We start from the raw sequence: 20,562 nt of genomic DNA, 5'->3' as shown, positions 1-20,562 counted from the left end.
ACTGAGAGTCACGCTCCTGGCCACAGTGCTCACAAGTCTCTTATTTTTTGCCATGTCAGGACTGAATCCAGATGTTCACATATGTGAGGATTTGTTCTCCACCACTGAGCCACATCCCCGAGCTCTCACATCGTTCTAAGTTGTGGTGCTTGCTGGCAGTTGCACCTTTAAGTTACAGTACACGCACCTGGCTGTGAGATATTCCTTCAGTGGGACCATGGAGCTCAGCCAGCAGAGCAGGATAGCATTTGGTGGTGGTAGTAGCACCAGGCATTAGATACAATACCTCATGCTTGCAAGGTAGGGATGTTAGTCACAGACACCTCCCATTAATCTATCTTTCAAGTGGGACTAGACTCAGAAAGATAAACCCATTTGCTTTTAATTCTACAGTAGATTAAGTGGGAAGGGAACCATCCAGGTGCCTCCCTTTTACAGAAAGGTCACTTTTAGGTATTGATCATTTAGGATTGTAATTGGTAGCAATGCCTCTGTTGCAACTGAACTCTTGAGGGTCTTTTCTGCCTCATCTGTGTCCTCAAGACTCACTTCCCATTAATTACCACTACCACTGAGAGAAGATGACGAAGTTGTTTTGTCTGGAGACATCTGTTGACACTGAACTAATGACCTGGATAGAAATTAAAGGCTTTGAAGTATATTCCCAACCCTCTGATTCATGACCTTTTAGTAATGAAACTAATCTGAGGTCTTAAAATTAACTGCTTCACAGTGAACTGGAAAGGGCAGCGCTGTGACTAATGCCACGCTGCTCATCAGGTCTGCCAGGAAAGGTGAGTAGATAGGGTACTGCCTTCTCTCCCTAGCAGGGCATATTACAATCAGTTGAGTTTAGGAATGAAAATTCTTTTGCTGGTCCTGAATTACCTAAGGGGTACCATGAATCTCATCCAATGGTGATTTCTCCAAGTTGTTTCCTTATCCACGAGCTTTTATATTATGACTTTCAGGGCGAGGACAAAAGCAAGCAAACCAGATAGTTAAAAAGCAAGGAACTGCATATTTGATTATATGTATATACCATCTTTTTACCTGATCATCTTTCCTGTTGATGAATACTTGGTTAGTTTCTTTCTGTGTAAATAGCGTTCTGTAGGATGCCAGGACCTGTCTATGTCCCTTTCAATTATTTTGCCTGCCAGGGATAGACCCAGGACCTCACACATGCCTGCTTTTATTTCTTTTGGTCAAGTGCCTCACTCTCTGGGTGAACTTGGTCATTGACACATGCTGCAACACAACCTTGAGGATATCATGCAGCGATATTGCAAAGGGATAAATTGAGTCCAGTCACCAATCACTAGAGAGTCAAATCAGAGAAAGAATGGTCGTCAGGTGGAGTCGGAGGAGATAAGAGAATTGCTGTTTAATGGATAGATTTGTTTTGCAAGATGAAAGAGGTTTTGGAAATAGATGGGGATGACAGCTGCACTACAGTGCATTTAAAAATGGTTACAAAGGCAAATGCCACGTCGATTTCGCACCTTAAAACAAACATTTTTCAAAGGGACCGGAGACTTTTGGGGGAGTGTGTGTGGGAAGCTCCTGGAGAAAAGCTAGCCGAGCCTTTCCGCCGTGCATGTCTCCAAGCGCCTTGGCAGAGACGGGCTCAGCGCGGGCGGGCAGCAGGGGCCGCGAGGCCTGCGAAAGGGAGGGGGAATCCAGAGGAAACTGACTGAGAGGGCTGGATAACCGAAAAGGAAACTTTCTTAAGTTTGTGCACGTTTCACTTTCCTGAGGGAATCTCCTCACTAAGATGAACAATTCTTTCATCACAGGAAATCGCTGCGATTCACCTTTCTTTTCACAACTCCCTCCCAGACATGCTCTTAACGTTAGGAGTGTCTGGCCTCTTCGGAACCGCACCCCTGAGACCCCGGTTCCCTAAGATTCTTTTCCAAGACGGGGCCCCTCAGAAAAACCGTCGATCGCAGAGCCCCCACCCGTCAAGCTCCAGACCGGTGGGAGGGCGGGCCTCAAGCGCCCCGGAAGTCACCGTCCCCCAATCGGGAGGAGCCTCCCGGGCCTCGTGGCCTCGTATTGGCGGAAAGGTGGCAAGGATGCGTTACGTGCAAGATTCGGTCCCGCCTCTTCGGCCCTGCGCGCGATTTGCGTGGGGCGGGGCGGAGTGTGTGGCCCTCGGCGGCCATTACCCGGAACAATCCCCGGCCTCGGGTCAGGTGACCCTCGGCGCGGCTGGAGGGAGGGGGCGGGGGGAGGGAAAAGGGCGTGAAGAGGGAAGGGCGGGGAGAAGAGAGGCGAAGGGCGGAGTAGGAGGGAGGGGAAGGGGGCGGGGTGGGAGCGTGTCACGTGATCCGGCATGGAGGCGGTGGCGGCGGCCGGGAGGAGCCGCCGGGGCAGAAGCCGCACTTGTTAGTGTAGGGGGAGGTGGGGGTAGGGGGACGCCGACACCCGTCACCCAGGGACGCCGAGGTGAAGGCGGGCAGGGGGGTGGGGGCGAGATCGGGCTCCGACCCCCGGCCGAGGGGATGAGGGGAGCATGGGCGCCAAGGAGTCACGGATCGGATTCCTCTGCTACGAGGAGGCGCTGAGGAGAGGTGAGGGGGGAGGGGTCTGGGCGAGCCGCCGGGGAGGCCAGCGACAGACTGCCCGGAGGGTGGGTGGCCGGGGCTGGGGCCGGGCGGCGGAGGGCCCGGGCCGCCCGAGGCCAGCGGGGGAGGCGGCTGGGGGGTGGGGGTCGGGGTCGGGGGCCGTCCTGGGGATTGGAGATCGCCTGGGAAGGGGCGATGCTTTGCCCGAGAGAGGTTGGGGCGCGGGCTGGGGGGTGGTCTCCGGCTCTGGGACGTCACTGCCCGTGCTCTGGAGGGTCGTTACCTTGGACGTGTTGTCCAGGGCAGCCTTGCTTCCCTCCCGTCCCCGGGTGGCCCTAGCCCTTCCAGCCCCACTCATCCTTTCCTGCCATTTTCTCCCGATCACTCCTTCATCCAAGCCACTGTCACCCCGAAGCCGGCACCTCGCAGTCTCGGCCGGCGGGGAGCGGGGGCGGCCGGGAGCAAGCCCCTTCCTGACGCTGCTGCTCCGCTGGCGCCGGGTCCCGAGTCCCGGGGGAGGGGTAAGGGGGGTGGGGGGAACAGCCCCCCGGCGCTGCCTGTCACCCCCTCACCCTCGGAGGGGCTGACTTGGTAAGGAGCGATGTGAAATGAAGTTGTGTGCGAGGTGAGATGAGACCGGACAGCTGGTGTGGCCGCCAGACCTGGTCTTGGGTTTCACCTCCCCCCCGACGTTGGCCGGAGCCTTTTATTGCACTTGCTCCCCGGTTCCCGTCCCCTCCCTCCCCATCAGATGGCATTCGGAAACCCAGGGTTCTGATACCGTGTGAGAGCTCCCTTTAGGGACCGGCCTTGCAGCCGGCCCCGAGCCTGCCGGGCTCTAATGCACCGCGTGTTAATAGCCCCAGCCCCCTTCCCCTGCCTCGGATACCGCTGCCCAACATCCCCGAAGCACACGCCAACTGCAAGTGTCGATTGCACAGTGGATGGCCGGAATGTGCCTTAGTTTTTCATGACTTGGATTTGACAGACCGTGTGTGTTCTGTATCCGCGTATGCTTGTTTTTTTTTTTTTTCCTCGACCCGTGATAGCTTTTCTTGGTAAGAAGAGGAAAAAAAACCTTAAAGCAGGTTCGGTGCGCTGGCCTTATTGTTAACAGGTTTCTAAGAAGCCTGCCCTGCTCCAGGTGACGGTCTCTGTCACTACAGATGGAAAATTTAAAAAAAAAAAATTTTTTTTTTCTAAAACACAGGCATTCAGAATAAGAATTTAGTGATGAATTCATGTCCAAAGGTAGGAAGATAAGGGATCTGTGCAGTATGTAATTTAGATGTTTTCATTGTGGGTTGGCCCTAATAGCAAAAAGGTGCTTTTAAGTCTTTTATTATTATTATTATTTTTTTTTCTGGAGAACAGTATAATGATTGTTCTTATGGACGGTCTCTCTTGAACTTTTTTCCTTGCTTCAATATGAGAAATATTCCGAATTCTTGATGTGTTTCCAGCTGTAGTAGGCTAGTCATTTCCGGGATGCTGTTGAGCCTGACAGGTCTGGCCTCAATTAGGCAATGGCTTACATGGCGTGAAAGAGGACTTCAGTGAAACTGATTTACAGCTACAACATTCAAAAGTGTCTCCTTTCTTAAGTTTGAAGGTGATGTAGGAATTACATGTAGGAATTCTAAAGTTAATTTTTTATCCAGCTCTATCCTGCTTTCTCTCCTATCAGACTTAGATTGTGCTTTTGTAAATATCAATGAATAGTGAGTACATTTTAAATAGATTTAACTGATGGTCTTTGTTCAGTTTGTTATGAACTGGTTGCCTGTTCAAAAACATTTGAAGATGTTGCAAAATCTTTGTTAAAAACCTCATTTAAGTATTGTTTGAATGAATCAAAAAATTTTTTAAAATTTAGGCACCTTTATTTTCAGTACTCTTAATAATAGAGTTTCAGGCATACCGTGTACCACCACCACACCCACCACCAGTGCCAGAGCCCCTCCACTAATTGGATTTATCTTTTATCAGTTCTGCTGCATAGTAAAATTAAAGAGAGGAGCAAGTTAATAAATACTATTTCTAAATATAAACCAGGAGCTTTTTTTTTTTAAAAAAGTAGATAATTATTTGAACATGATTTTATTTATTTAGTAAATGTAGTATGTGCTGCATTTAGTATAAAATTATATTTTATAAGGTTGTAGAATAATTTATAAGGTTTTTGATGGAATTGAAAATGATTTGAGAACTTTTGGAGGAATAAATAGGTATTAAGGACTTCAATAGTTTTGTCTAGTTTTTAGGGGAGGATATACCCTGTTGTGCTCAAGGCTTGCTTCTGCCTGTGTGCTCAGGGATCTCTTCTCACGGGGGTTACCATATGTGGTACAGGGATTGAACCTGGTTTGGCTATGTGCAGGGCAAGTGTCCTACCTACTGTACTATCTCTTGGGCTCCTTATCTACTTTTTAAATAATATATAAGGCAAATGGAGGGAGGGAAGTGGAAGGGTTGGCTAACCACCAATGTTACATGAGTTGTTGTCTAAAATGTATTATAAACAGCTGAAAAAACTTCCCCCTTAATTTTTGATTATTGAACACAAAATAATGCCATAGTTAGGTGGTATTAAAAAATAAGGCAATGGCAAAAATAAGTTTGTAATATTCAAACATGAACTAGCAGGCATTTTATCTTGCCACAGGGAGCCTTGGACTTGGAGTGCTAATGACAGATAAGACCTCTTAGGCCGGAGTGAAAGGGCAGTCTGGTGACTTTTCATTTACATTTCAGAAGTTAGAAATTACCAAGATTAGTTCTGCACACTGTTTTAGCTAGAGTATATGTCAGTTATTTGAACAGTAGTTTTCTGAAAGTATACACCACTTTTTTTTTTTGAAAGAGAGATATCAATGGTAGCTTTTTTGGGGAGGAGGGGGACCTCATTGATTAGGGGGTAGTGTGCTCAGGACTTACTCCTCACCCAGCACTCATGGGTCACTCCTGGTGGGGCTTTGGGGGACCATATGTTATGCTGGATGGAGATGAAACAAGGTTGGCCCTATGCAAGGCAAGTCCCTTACCCACTGTGCTATTACTCTGGCCTCAACGGTCATCTCTCTCTCTCTCTCTCTCTCTCTCTCTCTCTCTCTCGCTCTCGCTCTCGCTCTCTCTCTCTCTCTCGCTCTTTTGCTCTCTCACTCCTCTGGACTCTGTGCTTAGGGGTTCCTCCTACTGGTACCTGGACTATGTAGTGATGATAATTCCACACATACCCCCTGCATGCAAAAGCATGCCCTTGGCCCTTGGAGCTATTTCCCTGCCCTGGCTTTTCTTTTTGGCTTGTATCTATCTTAAATATCTTGAGTGGAATACAAGCCTTCCCTTGAAAGCTTGATTCTGGTTTAGATTGCATATTTTTCTAAGTTTACCTACTGACAATTTTAGCAGCTATGTTCTTCATGTTCTTCATCTCTTTACTTTCTAACTGCGTCTGAGTTTTTGGCTAGTATATTCCTAAAATTCCTATTCCTAAAATGTTTTCTAAATGCTTGGAACATAGCATTTTTTTAAAAAAAAGTAACATTGAATCAAGGATGAATTGTAGCGTTTCAGAACTCCTAGAAACTTAAAATCTTCCTGCTTCTTAGTTCTTCCTTCTTCCTGCTTCTCTCTCTTTCATCATTCTGAAAACTGAGAATTAGAAGGCTTTTTTTTTTTTTCTGAAGGCAAAAATTGGCTGAGGCATCCGAGATAGAGGGGTTAAGTTGCTTGCCTTCCCTTCCATTCGGCTGACTAGTGCAGTCCCTGTCACCACATGGTCCAAGCATTGCAGGGTGCAGCTGTCAGGGTGGCTCAGGTGATCGCTGGCACTGCAGGGCCTGAGCAACACTGTACTCTGGCCCTTGCATAGAACCTCTGCCTGAGAATTGCTGGGAGGGGCCTCTTGAGCACTGCTGGAGGCCCTCCCTTCCCCCCAGTGAAGCTAAACCAGAATTGGCTGAATTAGTTCTTAACTTTCCAATTGTAATAATATACAGTAGAAAAAATTCTTTTATTGACCCATTTTCTTAGTGGTGGTGGTGGTGTGTGTGTGTTGTGTGTGTGGGGGGAGCGGTAGCTAGGCTGTGGTTCTTGGAGGAGACCATGTAGTGCTGGGGATCAAACCAGATTTCTGCATGCAAAACATGTACTCTGGCCCAATGAAGTGTCTCTCTAGTCCTAATTCCTTTCTTTAAGTAAAATTTGGCATTTAATGTTGTACTAGACTGGTGATGAATTATAATAGCATATCAAAAAGTTATGTTGTGTAGTTACATTTTAGAGTGTCTTTGTTCATTCACTCAGCAATTTTTTTTACTGAGTGCTGGCAAGTGACTATGTACTGGAAAAACAACAACAAAAAAAGATGATAGTGAATGTCACCTTCTCTCTAGGAGCCTGATTGGTCATCTCCTGAAATATACATCTCAAAAATATACATAACCATGGAGGTAGAAACAAAGTATTAGAACTTCTTTAATTTCCCAGCACTTAAAATTTATGTTTACTTGGGGCCAGAGAGATCATACAGGGACTAAGATGTGTGCTTTGCATGCAGGCAGACCTTGGTTTGTTCCCAGGCACCACATAATTCCCTTGAGTTACAACCAGGTTCAGCCTTGGAAGCCCTTGAGTACTGTGGTCCCTGGGACTACAGAGCCCCTGCATCCGCAGTCTTTCTCGTTGAATTGCTCTCTTGGCTGGCCCAGAATTGCTAGGAGGGTCCCCTGGACCTCCCAAGAAATGTTTGTGGGTGTACACCCCTGCCTCCTCAAGTAAAAGTGTGTGTTCTAGTGGAATAATTAAGCATGTAGTAGAGTTCTTTTTGTTTATTTTTTTGAGTCTTTTCATTTTGCTTTTTGATAATCTTTAAAAATGAACTACACAATCAAGATTTTATTGATAGATTTTAGTAGTAATAATTAGTTTTCACAGTTGGGCCTTTTTGGGATGGATGTTGAAGTACTCTGTTCTTGAAGTACTTTATTTGCCTTCATCTGAATTTGTTAATTTTACCAGTGAATTTTCTTGCACTGTTGTGGAATTGTGAGTTTTGGTCAAGCCTTTTGCAGGTGGACCCAGATGTTATGTGTAAGGGAGAAAGGGGACAGTTTAGCATTTTGTGTTTATGTATGTCACCTAAGTAGTTACAAAGGTGCTTTTGTTCATAAACTCCAGTTTGATACTCCCAGTGGAGTGTCAGTGATAAGAGGTGATAAATACACCAGTGAACCTTGGATTTGGGGGAAACTTGTAGAATGAGGTGACATCTGTTGATGGTTAACGGCCTCCCCATTGACTAAACTGAATAGTAGTTTGTTTTCTTCTTGTTCATTGTTTCTCTTTGTGCTTGGGTTAGTGAGACTTCACAATAACAGCCTTTAGCATTGCCTTCCAGAAAGATATGTAAGTAAATGAGAGTGGGCAAAATAATCAACCCAACCCAGAGCCAGATATTTTCTCAAGAGGAAGGGAAGAGTTTTGTTCCTGGATTATCTGATAGCTCACAGAACAAGTTAGGAAAGTGTTTATTTCTGCTAGGACTAAGAAAAATCTCCTATTTTGAATACACTACAAGTTAATACTGAAAGTTTTATGTTAAACAGCTACAAAGAGTGAAAGGATTTCGTTTATAAATTAATAGGTAGTAGTTTGTGATTCTGAAAAAACAAAACTGGGATAGTAAATTCTTTTTATAATATATTCAGGAAGCATGGCTTCTCCCTTCAGTTTGTTTCTGCTGGATCTTCTGGGCTTCATGATGTTTGTGGGGCTTTTGTTTTTATATGTTTTAGGTATACCTGGTGATGCTGATGGTTACTTCTGGTATGGTGTTTGGGGGGGTCATTCTGTCAGTGTTTCCGGGGATGGAACTTGGGGTTCCTGCATATAAAGTAGGCTCTATAGTTTGTTAACTATTTCCCTGGTCCATGATTCATGTGTTTAAATTGAGCACTCCATCTCTTTCTACATGCTAATTAGAAGTTCTCCTGTTCCTCTAATTTAACAGGCAAGAGCTCCTGTTAATAATTACGCAAAAATCTGATAAAACTATTTTTTTGGTGTTCATTATTATAGAGAGACACATGCGATTAATGATGAATTCAGAGGTGGTAGCCTTCCTTTAACAACCTTCATTATTGAGGATTTAATATTTATTAATATAAGGGCCAGAGTGATTATATAGCAGCATTGGGGTATGGTGCTTGCCTTGCATGCAGCTGACCTAGGTTCGATCCCAGGTGCACCATATGGTCTCTTGAGCCTTGCCAGGAGTGATTCCTGACAGAGCCAGGAGGAAGGCCTGTGCACCACCGGTGTGGCCCAATACACAAAAATCCCTTGCGACTGTCTTTATTGTAGGGAAGTCTCAAATTCCTCACTGTCTTATGAATAAAATTCAGGGAAATTGATTAAAAAAAAAGGTATGAGACTACTAAGTGTTCCTGACTGCAACAGGTGTCAATCAGACAGGTGTAGTTAATTAAGAAATAACTTTATTTTAAGCAGGGGGGAATGATAACACAACACTTAGAGCTTATATTGTAGTCTAAATCCTGTTTGGAAATTGATATTTTAAAACTTGCTATAACATAGTTTTTTGGAGTCCTTGATTATGGACATATTAAAAACAAAATAAGGAAATGAGATTTTACAGAGAAAGTTTTCTAGTTTCTCTTTACCTCTATAGATTGTTTTAACATTGTATCCCTTGTGGATAAGGCCTTTTAAGGTTTACTGTGTTTTTTTTTGTTGTTGTTGTTGTCATTTTTTTTTCTTTTTGCATTTTGGGTCACATCCGGTGATGTACAGGGGTTACTCCTGGTTTTGCACTCAGGAATCACTCCTGGCCGTGCTCGGGGATGGTGGGAATTAACCTGGGTTGGCTACATGCAAGGCAAACGCTCTACCCACTGTACTTTGCTCTGGCCTGGTTTGCTGTGGTTTATTACCTTCCCCTGACTTAGGAAAGAATAGTGAGATTCCATGATGAAAAGGACCCGTCTATCAAGGTATGCCCCCAACCTTTCTCATGATAATAAATGACCCCTATTCCAATCTAGTTGTTAAGGTTAGAAATCTAAAGACAGATTCAGTTCATCCTTTTCTTTTACCCTATTTGGCTTTGTTACCTGGTCCTTTTTTTTGGGGGGGGTGGGGAGAGGGAAAATGGGGGACACACCTATTAGTGCTGGAGGTGGGAAACTTAAGTGGTGACAGATACTGAACATACGCCTCTCTCCACATCCACTGCCCCCCTCGCAAAGAGTGTGCTCTAGTGCTTTGAGCTCTCTCCCCAGCCCTAGTCCAGTTAATTGAATATTCAGTCCTGTGCGTTAACTTCTGATCATTTTCACTGCCACAGCTCTAGTCCCAGCTGCCATCATCTCTTACTCAGATACTGTCCTAGTTTCACATGCAGCCAGTGTAATCTTAAAATTCAAGTCAGATCCTGTGATTTTTCTCTGAATCTAACTTCTCATTAGCCTGGATAGGCTATTTACAAAATTTCACATCTGTTTCTATTTTGGGGGGTTGGGAGGAGGGTTTGAACCACACCCGATGATGCTCAAGGCTTATTCATGGCACTGTGCTCAGTGATCACTCCTGGTGGTTTTGGGGGACCAGATATGGTCCTGGGATTGAACCTGGGTTGGCCTTGTGCAAGGCAAGCTCCCTACTGACTGTATTACCACTCTGGTCCTTCACATCTGTTTTATTTGGCATGACTGAAAGTTCCAACTCTGTGAGGCCCTCTTATGCTTTATGCAGTGATCTTCTCTCACGAAGTTCTAGGTTTTGTTTCATTTTGTTTTGTTTTGACTATGCCTGGTGGTGCTCAGGGGTTACTCCTGATTTTGTGCTTAGGGATCGTTAGCAGTGCTAGGCACCATATGTGATGTCAGGGATTGAACCAAGGAGGGCAGCAAGGCAAGCACCATAACCTGTCTACTTTTTCTCTGCCATTATGTCTCATTCAACTTAACATAGAAAAATATATGTAATTTAATATATCTAAGTTATATATTTTTATATGTGTCTATATATACACACATACATACATATATGTATGTGTGTATATATATAGTGTGTGTGTATATATATATATATATATATATATATATATATATATATATGAACTCTAGTGGTGTTCAGGGGCTATAGCTGGTAGTTTTCAGGGTCTACTCCTGACTCTGGGATCACTCCTGATAGTGCTCAGGGCATCATACATGGTGCCAGGGACTAAACTGGTCAAATGCATAAATGCATATATGGGAATTACCTTACACCTTGTACTCTCTCTGGTGCCATATGTTGGGATGTGTGTGTGTGTGTGTGTGTGTGTGTTGTGTTGTTACTGGTTATTTTTGGGCTGGGGGGATCTATGCCAGGGATTCATACATACGAAGCTTTCTCTTTACCATTGAGCCATATCCCTTGGCCTATTACACTGTTTTGAATAGTTATATATAGCTCCTATCATAATATGTAATTACGGTTATTGTCAGTCATGATGCTGAATCTCCAGTGCCAAGATAGATGCAGTGCCTGGTGTATTTTAAGTGTTCAGTAAATATTGAATAGCTGGGTGGATGTATAAATGATGGAGAGATTGGAGAATTTACATAATGTTTGTAATGTGAGATGATGAAAGGAGCTGACAGAAAGTGAGTAAATTAAGCAGTGTGTCCATCTTAAAATCTGTTTTTTCTTTCTCTTTTTTTCTTACTTTTTTTTTTTTGGTGGTTCTGGAGCTTCACATGCAATATGCAATGCAAGTGCTCTGGTCTGAGCTACATCCCTGGCTGGTCCTCAAAATTTAATTTTCTTTTATCAATTATGAAAGAATATGTGCTGATGACTTTTTTGGTGGTGGTAGGTGGGCCACACACCCAGCTGTGCTCAGAGCTTAGCCCTGACTTTGTGCTCAGAGCTTGGCTTTGTGCAAAGGGCTCACCTCTGACAATGCTCTGGGGAGCATGTACAATGCCCAGGATCAAACTAGAATTGGCCACTGGTACTGCAAGCCACTTAACCCCTGTGTTACCTCCCTGGCAGTGTGCTGAAGATTTTTAATGATAAGTATGTAAGAACCTTAAATATAGTCTGTAATTTTGTCTGCTTAGTTTAAATATGGACTACAGCTATAGTACAGTGGGTAGAGTGTTTGCCTTGCACTCCACCGGCCCCGGTTTGATTCCTTTGTCCCTCTCGGAGAGCCCCGGCAAGCTACCGAGAATATCCGGCCCAGAGGGAAGAGCCTGGCAAGCTACCTGTGGTGTATTTGATATCCCAAAAACAGTAACAAGAAGTCTCACAATGGAGACGTTACAGGTGCCCTCTCCAGCAAATTGATGAACAATGGGACGACAGTGCTACAGTTTAAATATTTAGAGTTGAAAACTTTATTTCCTTTTGTAATCCAGTGGTGCTCAGGATTACTAGAGATAACTGCTGGTGGGCTCAGGGGACCATATGGGGTGCTCAGGAGAGAACCCGGGTCAGCCACATGCAAGGCAAACGCTGTATCCAGTATACTATCTCTCTGGCCCTTGACTTGATCTTATATATATATATATATAATGTTGTGACTGTTCACTGACTATTCAACTAGGACGGCAATATTTTGCTCATTAGTACTTGAGAATTTGGGTCTGGAGAGAGAATAGTACAGTGGATAGGGTACTTGCCTTGTATGCATGCAGTGCACCCCGGATTTGATCCCTAGCACTCCATATAGTCTCCTGAGCACCACCAGAAGTGATTCCCAAGCGAGTCAGAAGTAAGTCCTGAGCACAGCTAGATGTGGTCCCATAATTAAACCAAACCAAACCAGAACAAAACAAAATCTTGAAAATGTATTTTGGTAATATATAGCATTTAATAACTTTTGTTCTGAAATGACATTTTAGTAATGATGTTCAAGTATTTTTTATTCATAATGACAGATGTCATCTTACTGCCACATGTGAAGTTTAGAGTTGGAAACTTGCTTAAAGTGTTCTACAGTTACTTTAAAAACCGAGACCCCAAAAAATCACATCTATATATAGAGCAATGTCATTGGTCTAAAATAATCCATTTAATGAAATAAAATTAAATAATTTTAATAAGTTTTTACATGCTGGGGATCCAACCTAGAGAACATTTGAAAGGCAAGTGTTCTAACATTGAGCTATATCCCTGGCCTCATTGCTTTATGACAATAATGTGTGCACATGAGTTAGAATCAAATGGTGCTCAGGGTTTGTATGAAACCAATAAAACTGTTATATTTCTTTCATTGCCCTTTTTCCTCTATTCCTTCGATAATACTTTTGTGTGTGTGGGAGTGGAGTTTGGGCCACTCAGGGAAGGCTGGAGTCATAGAGGTAGGGTACTTGCCTTTTGTGCAGCAAACTTGGGTTCAGTTCCTGGCACCCCATATGGTTTCCTAAGTCCTACTGGGGTGATGCCTAATAACAGAATCAGGAGTAAGCCTTGAGCAAGCAGGGTGTGGCCCAAAAACAAAAACAAAACCACTCTTTGGTCGCCCCAATCAGTATTCCTGGCTGTGTACTCAGGGGACCTTATGTGATGCCAGAAATCAAAGGAGGGTCGGCTGCTTGCAAGGAAAGCACATTAGTTACTTGATCTCTCTAGCCCATTGACTAATACTTTTAACACTTTAAGTTTATTAATTTGGTCTTTATCCTTATATTCAGAATGTTTGTTTTTGGGGTGCTGGAGATGGAACTCAGGACCTCAAACATGTGAGGAATGTAGTCTGTCACTGAACTTCATGTCCAACAACCCAGATAGTGCTTCTTTTGCACTTCTCCCACAGTCCCCTGCCCCCCACCAAGTAATTTTATCTCTCCACTCCTTCTATCTCTGCTGTTTGTCTTTGTATAACTTTCATCTTGATACCTTCCTTTACTATTATTCTGGAGAGTCCTGCTATACTGTCTCTCAAGCGCACGATTTTTTTTCTTTCTTGTATTATGCTTCCATTTTGTGGAGCTCATTCTGTGGTTCTTATTCTGTGGTGCATAGGATAGACCAGAAAGATTGTACCAGGGGTTAAGACTTTTTTACCTTGCATGTGACTGACCCTGGTTCCATCCTTGACACCACATATGGTTCCAGAGACATTGCTAGGAGTGACCCCTGAGCACAGAGCTAAGATACCTTTGAGCACTGCCAGAGTGGCCCCTGCCATGCCCCCCTCCCAAAAAAAGGTACGTAGGAAGTGAAATTTTCAGTTGGTGTTTTCTATTGTTGGTCTGGAGCGATAGCCCAGCGGGTAGGGCGTGTGCCTTGCACGCTGACTGACCCAGACTTGATTCCTCCGCCCCTCTCAGAGACCCCGGCAAGATACTGAGAGTATCTCACCCGCACAGCAGAGCCTGGCAAGCTACCTGTGTCATATTCAATATGTCAAAAACAGTTAACAACAAGTCTCACAATGGAGATGTTACTGGTGCCCGCTTGAGCAAATCGATGAGCAATGGGATGGCAGTGACAGTGACAGTTTTCTATTGTTAATATAATTCTTATATTTCTGCTTTTTACTTCTGCTGTTAAATTTTCAAGAGGCTCTGTTTTTAAGAAATACTTAATCTCCCATGTTGTGATCTTTTTTTGGTTTGTTTGATAGCGATGGGGATTGAACCCAGGTCCTCATTATGCAGTCACATGATCATATGATCTAGTGGTAAATCCTGTGGATCTTTATTTAAGCCTCAGGGTAGTTTCATTATAAGCATCAGTTGGATAGGAGTATGACATTGCCTTTGAGTGTGTTTTTCTTGATCATGGACTGCCTGTAAAACTCCATGAAGGTGGGTCTTTATCTTTGTACAGCTCTATGTCTAGTACTTGCACAATGCCTGCCAAATATTAGCTGGCAGTATTTGTTGAATGAATAAATCATATATCAAAGTACTTTTCCCCCCTAAAGAACAGATTGAGAGTCTAGAGAGGTAGTGTGGCAGATAGGGAGCTTGCTTTGCGGCCAATCTGAGTTGTATCCCCTAGCCCCACCAGGAGTGATTCCTGAATGTAAAGCCAGTTAAAAGCCCTGAGCACTGCTAGGTGTGGTCCCAAATTTAAAAAACAAAACCAAAAACAGATGTAAGGAAAGTTGGTTCTGGTTACATGTTCATATGTGCCAGTCCTGAGACTTAAAGCTCAATTTTAATGTTTCTACATATTCAAAATGCATCTTTTGCTTTTAAAAAAATATCATCAGTTGTATTTGACCTGTCATTGTGTTATTTTTGTCAACTCCATTTTAAAGTTGTTTTGAGATTAATATCCATTGAGATTTTTATTACAATTCTTTACTTATTAATGCAGACATTTAAGCAGTATTTATAATATAAAATTTCCTAAGATAAGGCCAATACTTCCTTTCTTTCTCTCTCTCTCTCTCTCTTTTTTTTTTTTTTTTGTCTTTTTTTGGTGTCTTAGGCTGGAGTGCTTGGGCTGGAGCCATAGCACAGCGGAGTGATAGCACAGTGGGTAGGGCATTTGTTTGCACTCGGCCAACCTGGGTTTGATTCCTCCGCCCCTCTTGGAGAGCCCGGCAAGCTACTGAGAGTATCCCTCCCCACGGCAAAGCCTGGCAAGCTACCCGTGACGTATATTCGGTATGCCAAAAACAGTAACAAGTCTCACAATGGAGTTACTGGTGTCCGCTTGAGCAAATCGATAGACAACGATAGGACAGTGCTACAGTGCTACCCAGCAATGCTCAAGGGTTACTCCTGGCTGTGCACTCAGAGATTACTCCTGGCGGTGCTTGGGGGACCATATGGGATGCTGGGGATCGAACCTAGGTTGGCCGCATGCAAGGCAAATGCCCTACCCACCGTACTATCTCAAACATTTCCCAATTTTTTTATTGTTTTATAGAAGTTCCCTGCTATCACTCTGGCCCTTATATTCCCTTTCTTAGTATAAAACACACCTTTTAAAACTTCTATAGACTACTCAGATTCTCCCTGTACATGTTCTTTAACTCTTTTTATTCTTACTAAATTTTTCATTTGTAGGATTTATGTATTTTATGTAAATCTTAAATTATTATTGTTTTTGTTTTTGGGCTACACCTGGCTGTGGTCAGGTCTTACTCCTGGCTCTGTGCTCAGGAATCCTCTTAGGGACTTGGGGAACCATATGGAATGCTGGGGATTGAATGTGGGTTGGACAATGCAAGGGCAATGCAAGGCAAATGCCCTATCCACTGTACTATTGCTCCGGCTCCTTGTATCAATTACAATTTTCTTTAATCAGTTTACTACTGATTTACAATTTTGTGGAATTCCAGGAGATTGGTGTCACCACCTCCACAATAATTAAAAAAAAATCTATCCCAAATCTGAGCTAAAAAGAAATATAGTAAAGAAACAGCAAATGGGCAAAGTCATTAGAACTGAAGATTTTTGTCTACAGAATTGAGCTTTCATGGGGGGTGGGTGGGAGGGGTCCTTGGGACACTGGTGGAGTGAAGTGGACTCCCTGGTGATGGGTGTGGTATTGGAATGATGTATTCATGGCAAGTACAATTAACAGTATTGTAAATCTCAATACCTTAGTAAAAATGGTTGAAAAGAATAAAGTTTGTTTTGGAATCTTTTGGTGAGCAGCTTTAGTAGGAAGCTGTTATGTATTTCTAAAAGTCATTGACTAATACATTTGGTTTGGAGCTTCTTTAGTTTGTGCAGGAAGAATCTTCAAATGAAATATTTTGGTGTGGAGTTTTTTAGACCAAAGTCAGAGATGCTGACTTGAGAGTACCTCTTTACTGCTGACTATGGAAGGACAAAAAAGTGCTTATTCTTCATTGCTTAGTGGTGTAGTGAGGATAATTCCACTAATTATCTAATAGTGGAAGCATTTTATATTGTAAAAGTTGAAGTTGATGGAAAATTGCCAAATAAGTATGGTTTTAAGATTATTTAAAAATTTTATTGAAAAACATTGACTCATTATATAGCAAACATTCAAATAAGGAAAAATAGAACATCAACTGAATGAATATTTGGCAGTAAGTTGCATAGAAATGTATTGGGCCAGTACAGCAGGGTAAGACTCTTGTGCTGTACACAACTGACCTGGGTTCGACTCTCAGCACCTTTTATGGTCCTCTGAATTCCACTAGAGCCAGGAGTAAGCCCTAGTATCACCAACGTGACCAAAAGACCAAAAGAAAAATAGTTGTATTTTGGGTGGGTGATGTATATGTTTTCAATATAAAATTTCAGTAGCGTTCCATGCTAATTCAAGTTTTCTGCCAATAAGCTTTTATAGGGCTAGAGTGATAGCACAGTGGGTAGAGCATTTGCCTTGCACACTGGCTGACCCGGGTTCGATTGCCTCTTTCAGAGAGCCCAGCAAGCTACTGGGAGTATCTCACTTGCACGGCAGAGCCTGGCAAGCTACCCGTGTCATATTCAATATGCCAAAAACAGTAGCAACAAGTCTCACAATGGAGACATTACTGGTGCCTGCTCGAGCAAATCGATGAGCAACAGGTGACAGTGAGAGCGATGCTTTTATATGGCATGTCTTTGTGATTCACAGGTCCACGCCAGAAGCCTAGTTACCAGTTGACACTCTCTTTTCTCTAGTCATCTTTAAGTAATCAGTATCCCTTCTATTTAAGGGACTTAAGTGTCAGTGCTCTCTTCTGTTTCTTCTCCACCTTTCAGGTCATTTCCTTGGAAAAGGCCTTCATCTTTCCCCTGGGCTATTAGTTTCTTACCCCACCAGGAGGTTCATTTTTTTTTGCTTTTTGGGTTATACCCGGTGATGCTCAGGAGTTACTCCTGGCTCTGCACTCAGGAATTACTCCTGGTGGTATTCAGGGGACCATATGAGATGCTGGGAATCAAACTCTGGTCGGCTGCATGTAAGGCAAGCACCTACCCGCTATATTGCTCCAGCCCGTCCAATTAGTTTATTATATTGGACCAGCGTGATCCTTCTGAAACACATTTGATCATTTTACTTAGGAAACCTTCAGTGGAAGATACTCACACATTGTGGTACACACTGTTGAAGTCTCTGGAGGGTGGCAGACCAACATAGTTTTTATGGGGTACCTGCTTGACACTTGTAACTTAGGAAATGTTACTCTCTAGTCCTTGAATTGCCCTCCTCATCAACGCCCCAGTGTATAGTAAAGTGCACAAATCTGACAGTGTAGTTTCATGAAATTTTAGGTATGAATTCGAATAACCACCATGAAAAACAAAGCTGCAGTGTTTTCTGTACCCCAGTCAGGTGTGTCTCTTGTCCTCAAACTGTCAGTTCTTCCAAGTAACCGCTATTCTGACTTCTACTTTTTTGCTTTTTGGGTCACACTCGTCAATGCACAGGGGTTTCTCCTCGCTCATGCACTCAGGAATCACTCCTGGCAGTCTCAGGGGACCATATGGGATGCTGGGAATCGAACTTGGGTTGGCGGCGTACAAGGCAAACGCTGTACCTGCTATGCTATTGCTTCGGCCCCTAAAACTTAAAGAATTATTTTTCTTGGCATTTTGGGCCACATGCAGCAGTGCTTAGGACTTATTCCAGGCTCTGCTTTGGAGTCACTCGTAGGGATATTTAGGGGGCCACAAGGTTCTGGGATTTGGACTTGGGTCAGCTACATGCAAGGCAAGTGCCTTAACCCCTTTATCCTCTTTCCAGCCTGAGATATGAACTTAAAAACCAAAGTTTAAGTATTTTCTCTATGAAGTAAATTCCTGAAAATATTGGTATTATCTTAAAATTGGGGCCATTGACTTGAGCTGGTAAATATTTTAGGTGTTAACTTTGAGTTTGATCCTTGGCACCACATGGCCCCTGTAAAATGCTGGGTAGAGGAATGATACTGGGTCCTCCTAGTCCTTCTGGGTATGGTTCCTAAAGAAAAAACATCAGGATAAAATGTTGACTGGAGGGGACAATTTTGTGCCCTATGAGTAAAGAAAAAAGCCAACAGATTAAAACTATTAATCATCTGGTAAGTGTTATTTTTGGGGTGAGGATATACCCAGGCTGCGTGCAAGGGGAACCATGTAGTACTAGGGATTGAACCCAGGTTTCCTATATGCACAGCATGTTCTGTAGCTCTGACAAAGAGTAACTTACATTATGATAAAATACCTATTTTTGTTTAGGAAGTATATGTAAAGTTACAGAAGTTCTAGGAATAGAAACATATAAAATTTGCATTAAAAAGAATGCCGCCTGCCTTTTAAGTGAAAATGCTTTGAGTCCATAAAACACTCAGAAAATATGAAGGAAAAAAGGACAACCTTATGTGTTAGGACTAGATTTCTAATTTAGATTTTGCATATTTGATAAAATTTGAGGACCCTCATTTTATCTTATTTTATTATGATGCAGGGGCTCAAACCCAAGGCCTCACCCTTGTGACGTATGCTCTCTACCATTGGCTTACACCCGCCGTGTTGAGCCTTACTTTGATTGGTTCTGAGACACATTTCTCAGAAACATTGAATACTTAGTGGTATGAGTAGGAAACACGGAAAAGTTATGTCAAAATTCCCGAAAACAGATGATTGGCTAAAGAAACTCTGGTATATTTACACAATGGAATACTATGTAGCTGTCAGGAAACATGAAGTCATGAAATTTGCATATAAGTGGATCAACATGGAAAGTATCATGTTGAGTGAAATGAGTCAGAAAGAAAGAGACAGACATAGAAAGATTGCACTCATATGTGGAATATAATGTAACTGAGAAGTACAAGTTGGCAACGATGCAACTTCTGGCAGATATCTCTCTGGACTTAGTTACTAAAATACTAAATTACAGAAACCCAAAACTGAGAGGCCGCTAAGTGTGGTCACTCGACCTCATACCTCTTCATCCTCAGCAATGGAAAACAAATTATCTAATGCTTCCTTTTCAGCAGGTCTGACTTTAGGGGAGAGACTCTCCAAACAATAATAGTGAGTTTTGTTGAAATATTGTATGCAATCAAAATGAAAGTAAAGTGAAATTTATTAGTTACAAAGGCGGGGGGGGGAGCTTAGGGTGGGGGGGCTAGAGGCATGGGGGGGTTGGGGTGTGAGGGGGCGGGGTGGAGCTATACTGGGATTCTTGGTGGTGGAATATGGGCACTGGTGAAGGGATGGGTATTCGAGCATTGTATAACTGAGATTTAAACCTGAAAACTTTGTAACTTTCCACATGGTGACTCAATAAAAAATTAAAAAAAAATTCCATGCAACTTTTAGAAGTAATATATTTATGTAATTTATATACTTCCACTTATTCCTCTTTTTAGTGCTAGGCATCAGTCCCAGGGCTTCACCCATGCAAGGCAGGTGCTCTGCTGCGGGCCTTTTTAGAGATCTTAACCTCTTCACCTCTTCTCTGGACTGGAGAGATAGCACAGCGGGTAGGGCATTTGCCTCGAATGCGGCTGACCCGCGTTCAATTCCTCTGTCCCTCTCGGAGAGCCCAGCAAGCTACCGAGAATATCCTGTCCACACGGCAGAGCCTGGCAAACTACCCGTGGCGTATTCGATATGCCAAAAACAGGAACAAGTCTCACAATGGAGATGTTACTGGTGCCTGCTTGAGCAAATCTACGAACAACAGAACGACAGTGTTACAGTGCTACAACGTCTTCTCCTTAGTAGGCATTATGTGGGCCAATTGGCTTGTTTTCCTTAGTTCATATTCCTCTTGTCTGGATGACTTTTCTTTGCCTTCTTGTACTCTAATTTATGTTGTTCAAAGTGTTAGAAAAGAAAGATAAGTCTGGATTAAAGGATTAATTTAATTTGATTGTATCCATCTTTTTTTTTTTAATTTTATTGAATCACCGTGAGATAGTTACTACCTTTCATGTTTGGCTTACAATTTCACAATGATCAAACACCCATCCCTCCAACAGTGCACATTCCCCAACACCGATATCCCTGATAACCCCCCTTTTCCCACCCTCCTCCTGCCTCCATGACAGACAATA

General features: G+C 43.1%; 1 protein-coding gene across 2 annotated transcripts in view; it reads left to right on the top strand.

Moving 5' to 3' along the window:
* The first annotated feature begins 2,400 nt into the window (after positions 1–2,400).
* USP32 (ubiquitin specific peptidase 32) overlaps positions 2,401–20,562 on the top strand; it is a 188,838-nt gene continuing 170,676 nt past the window's right edge. The window contains exon 1 of one of the 2 annotated variants that reach the window (XM_055131187.1): positions 2,401–2,579. In XM_055131187.1, the coding sequence (XP_054987162.1) occupies positions 2,522–2,579 (58 nt within the window). In that variant the 5' untranslated portion in view covers positions 2,401–2,521. The remainder of the gene's footprint in view (positions 2,580–20,562) is intronic. The other variant, XM_004608600.2, reaches the window with a different exon arrangement.

This window comes from Sorex araneus, chromosome 3, assembly GCF_027595985.1.
Source record: "Sorex araneus isolate mSorAra2 chromosome 3, mSorAra2.pri, whole genome shotgun sequence".
Classification (NCBI taxonomy): Eukaryota; Metazoa; Chordata; class Mammalia; order Eulipotyphla; family Soricidae; genus Sorex; species Sorex araneus.
The sequence above is the reverse complement of the archived record's forward strand: the minus strand, read 5'-3'. Positions and strand labels throughout refer to the sequence as shown.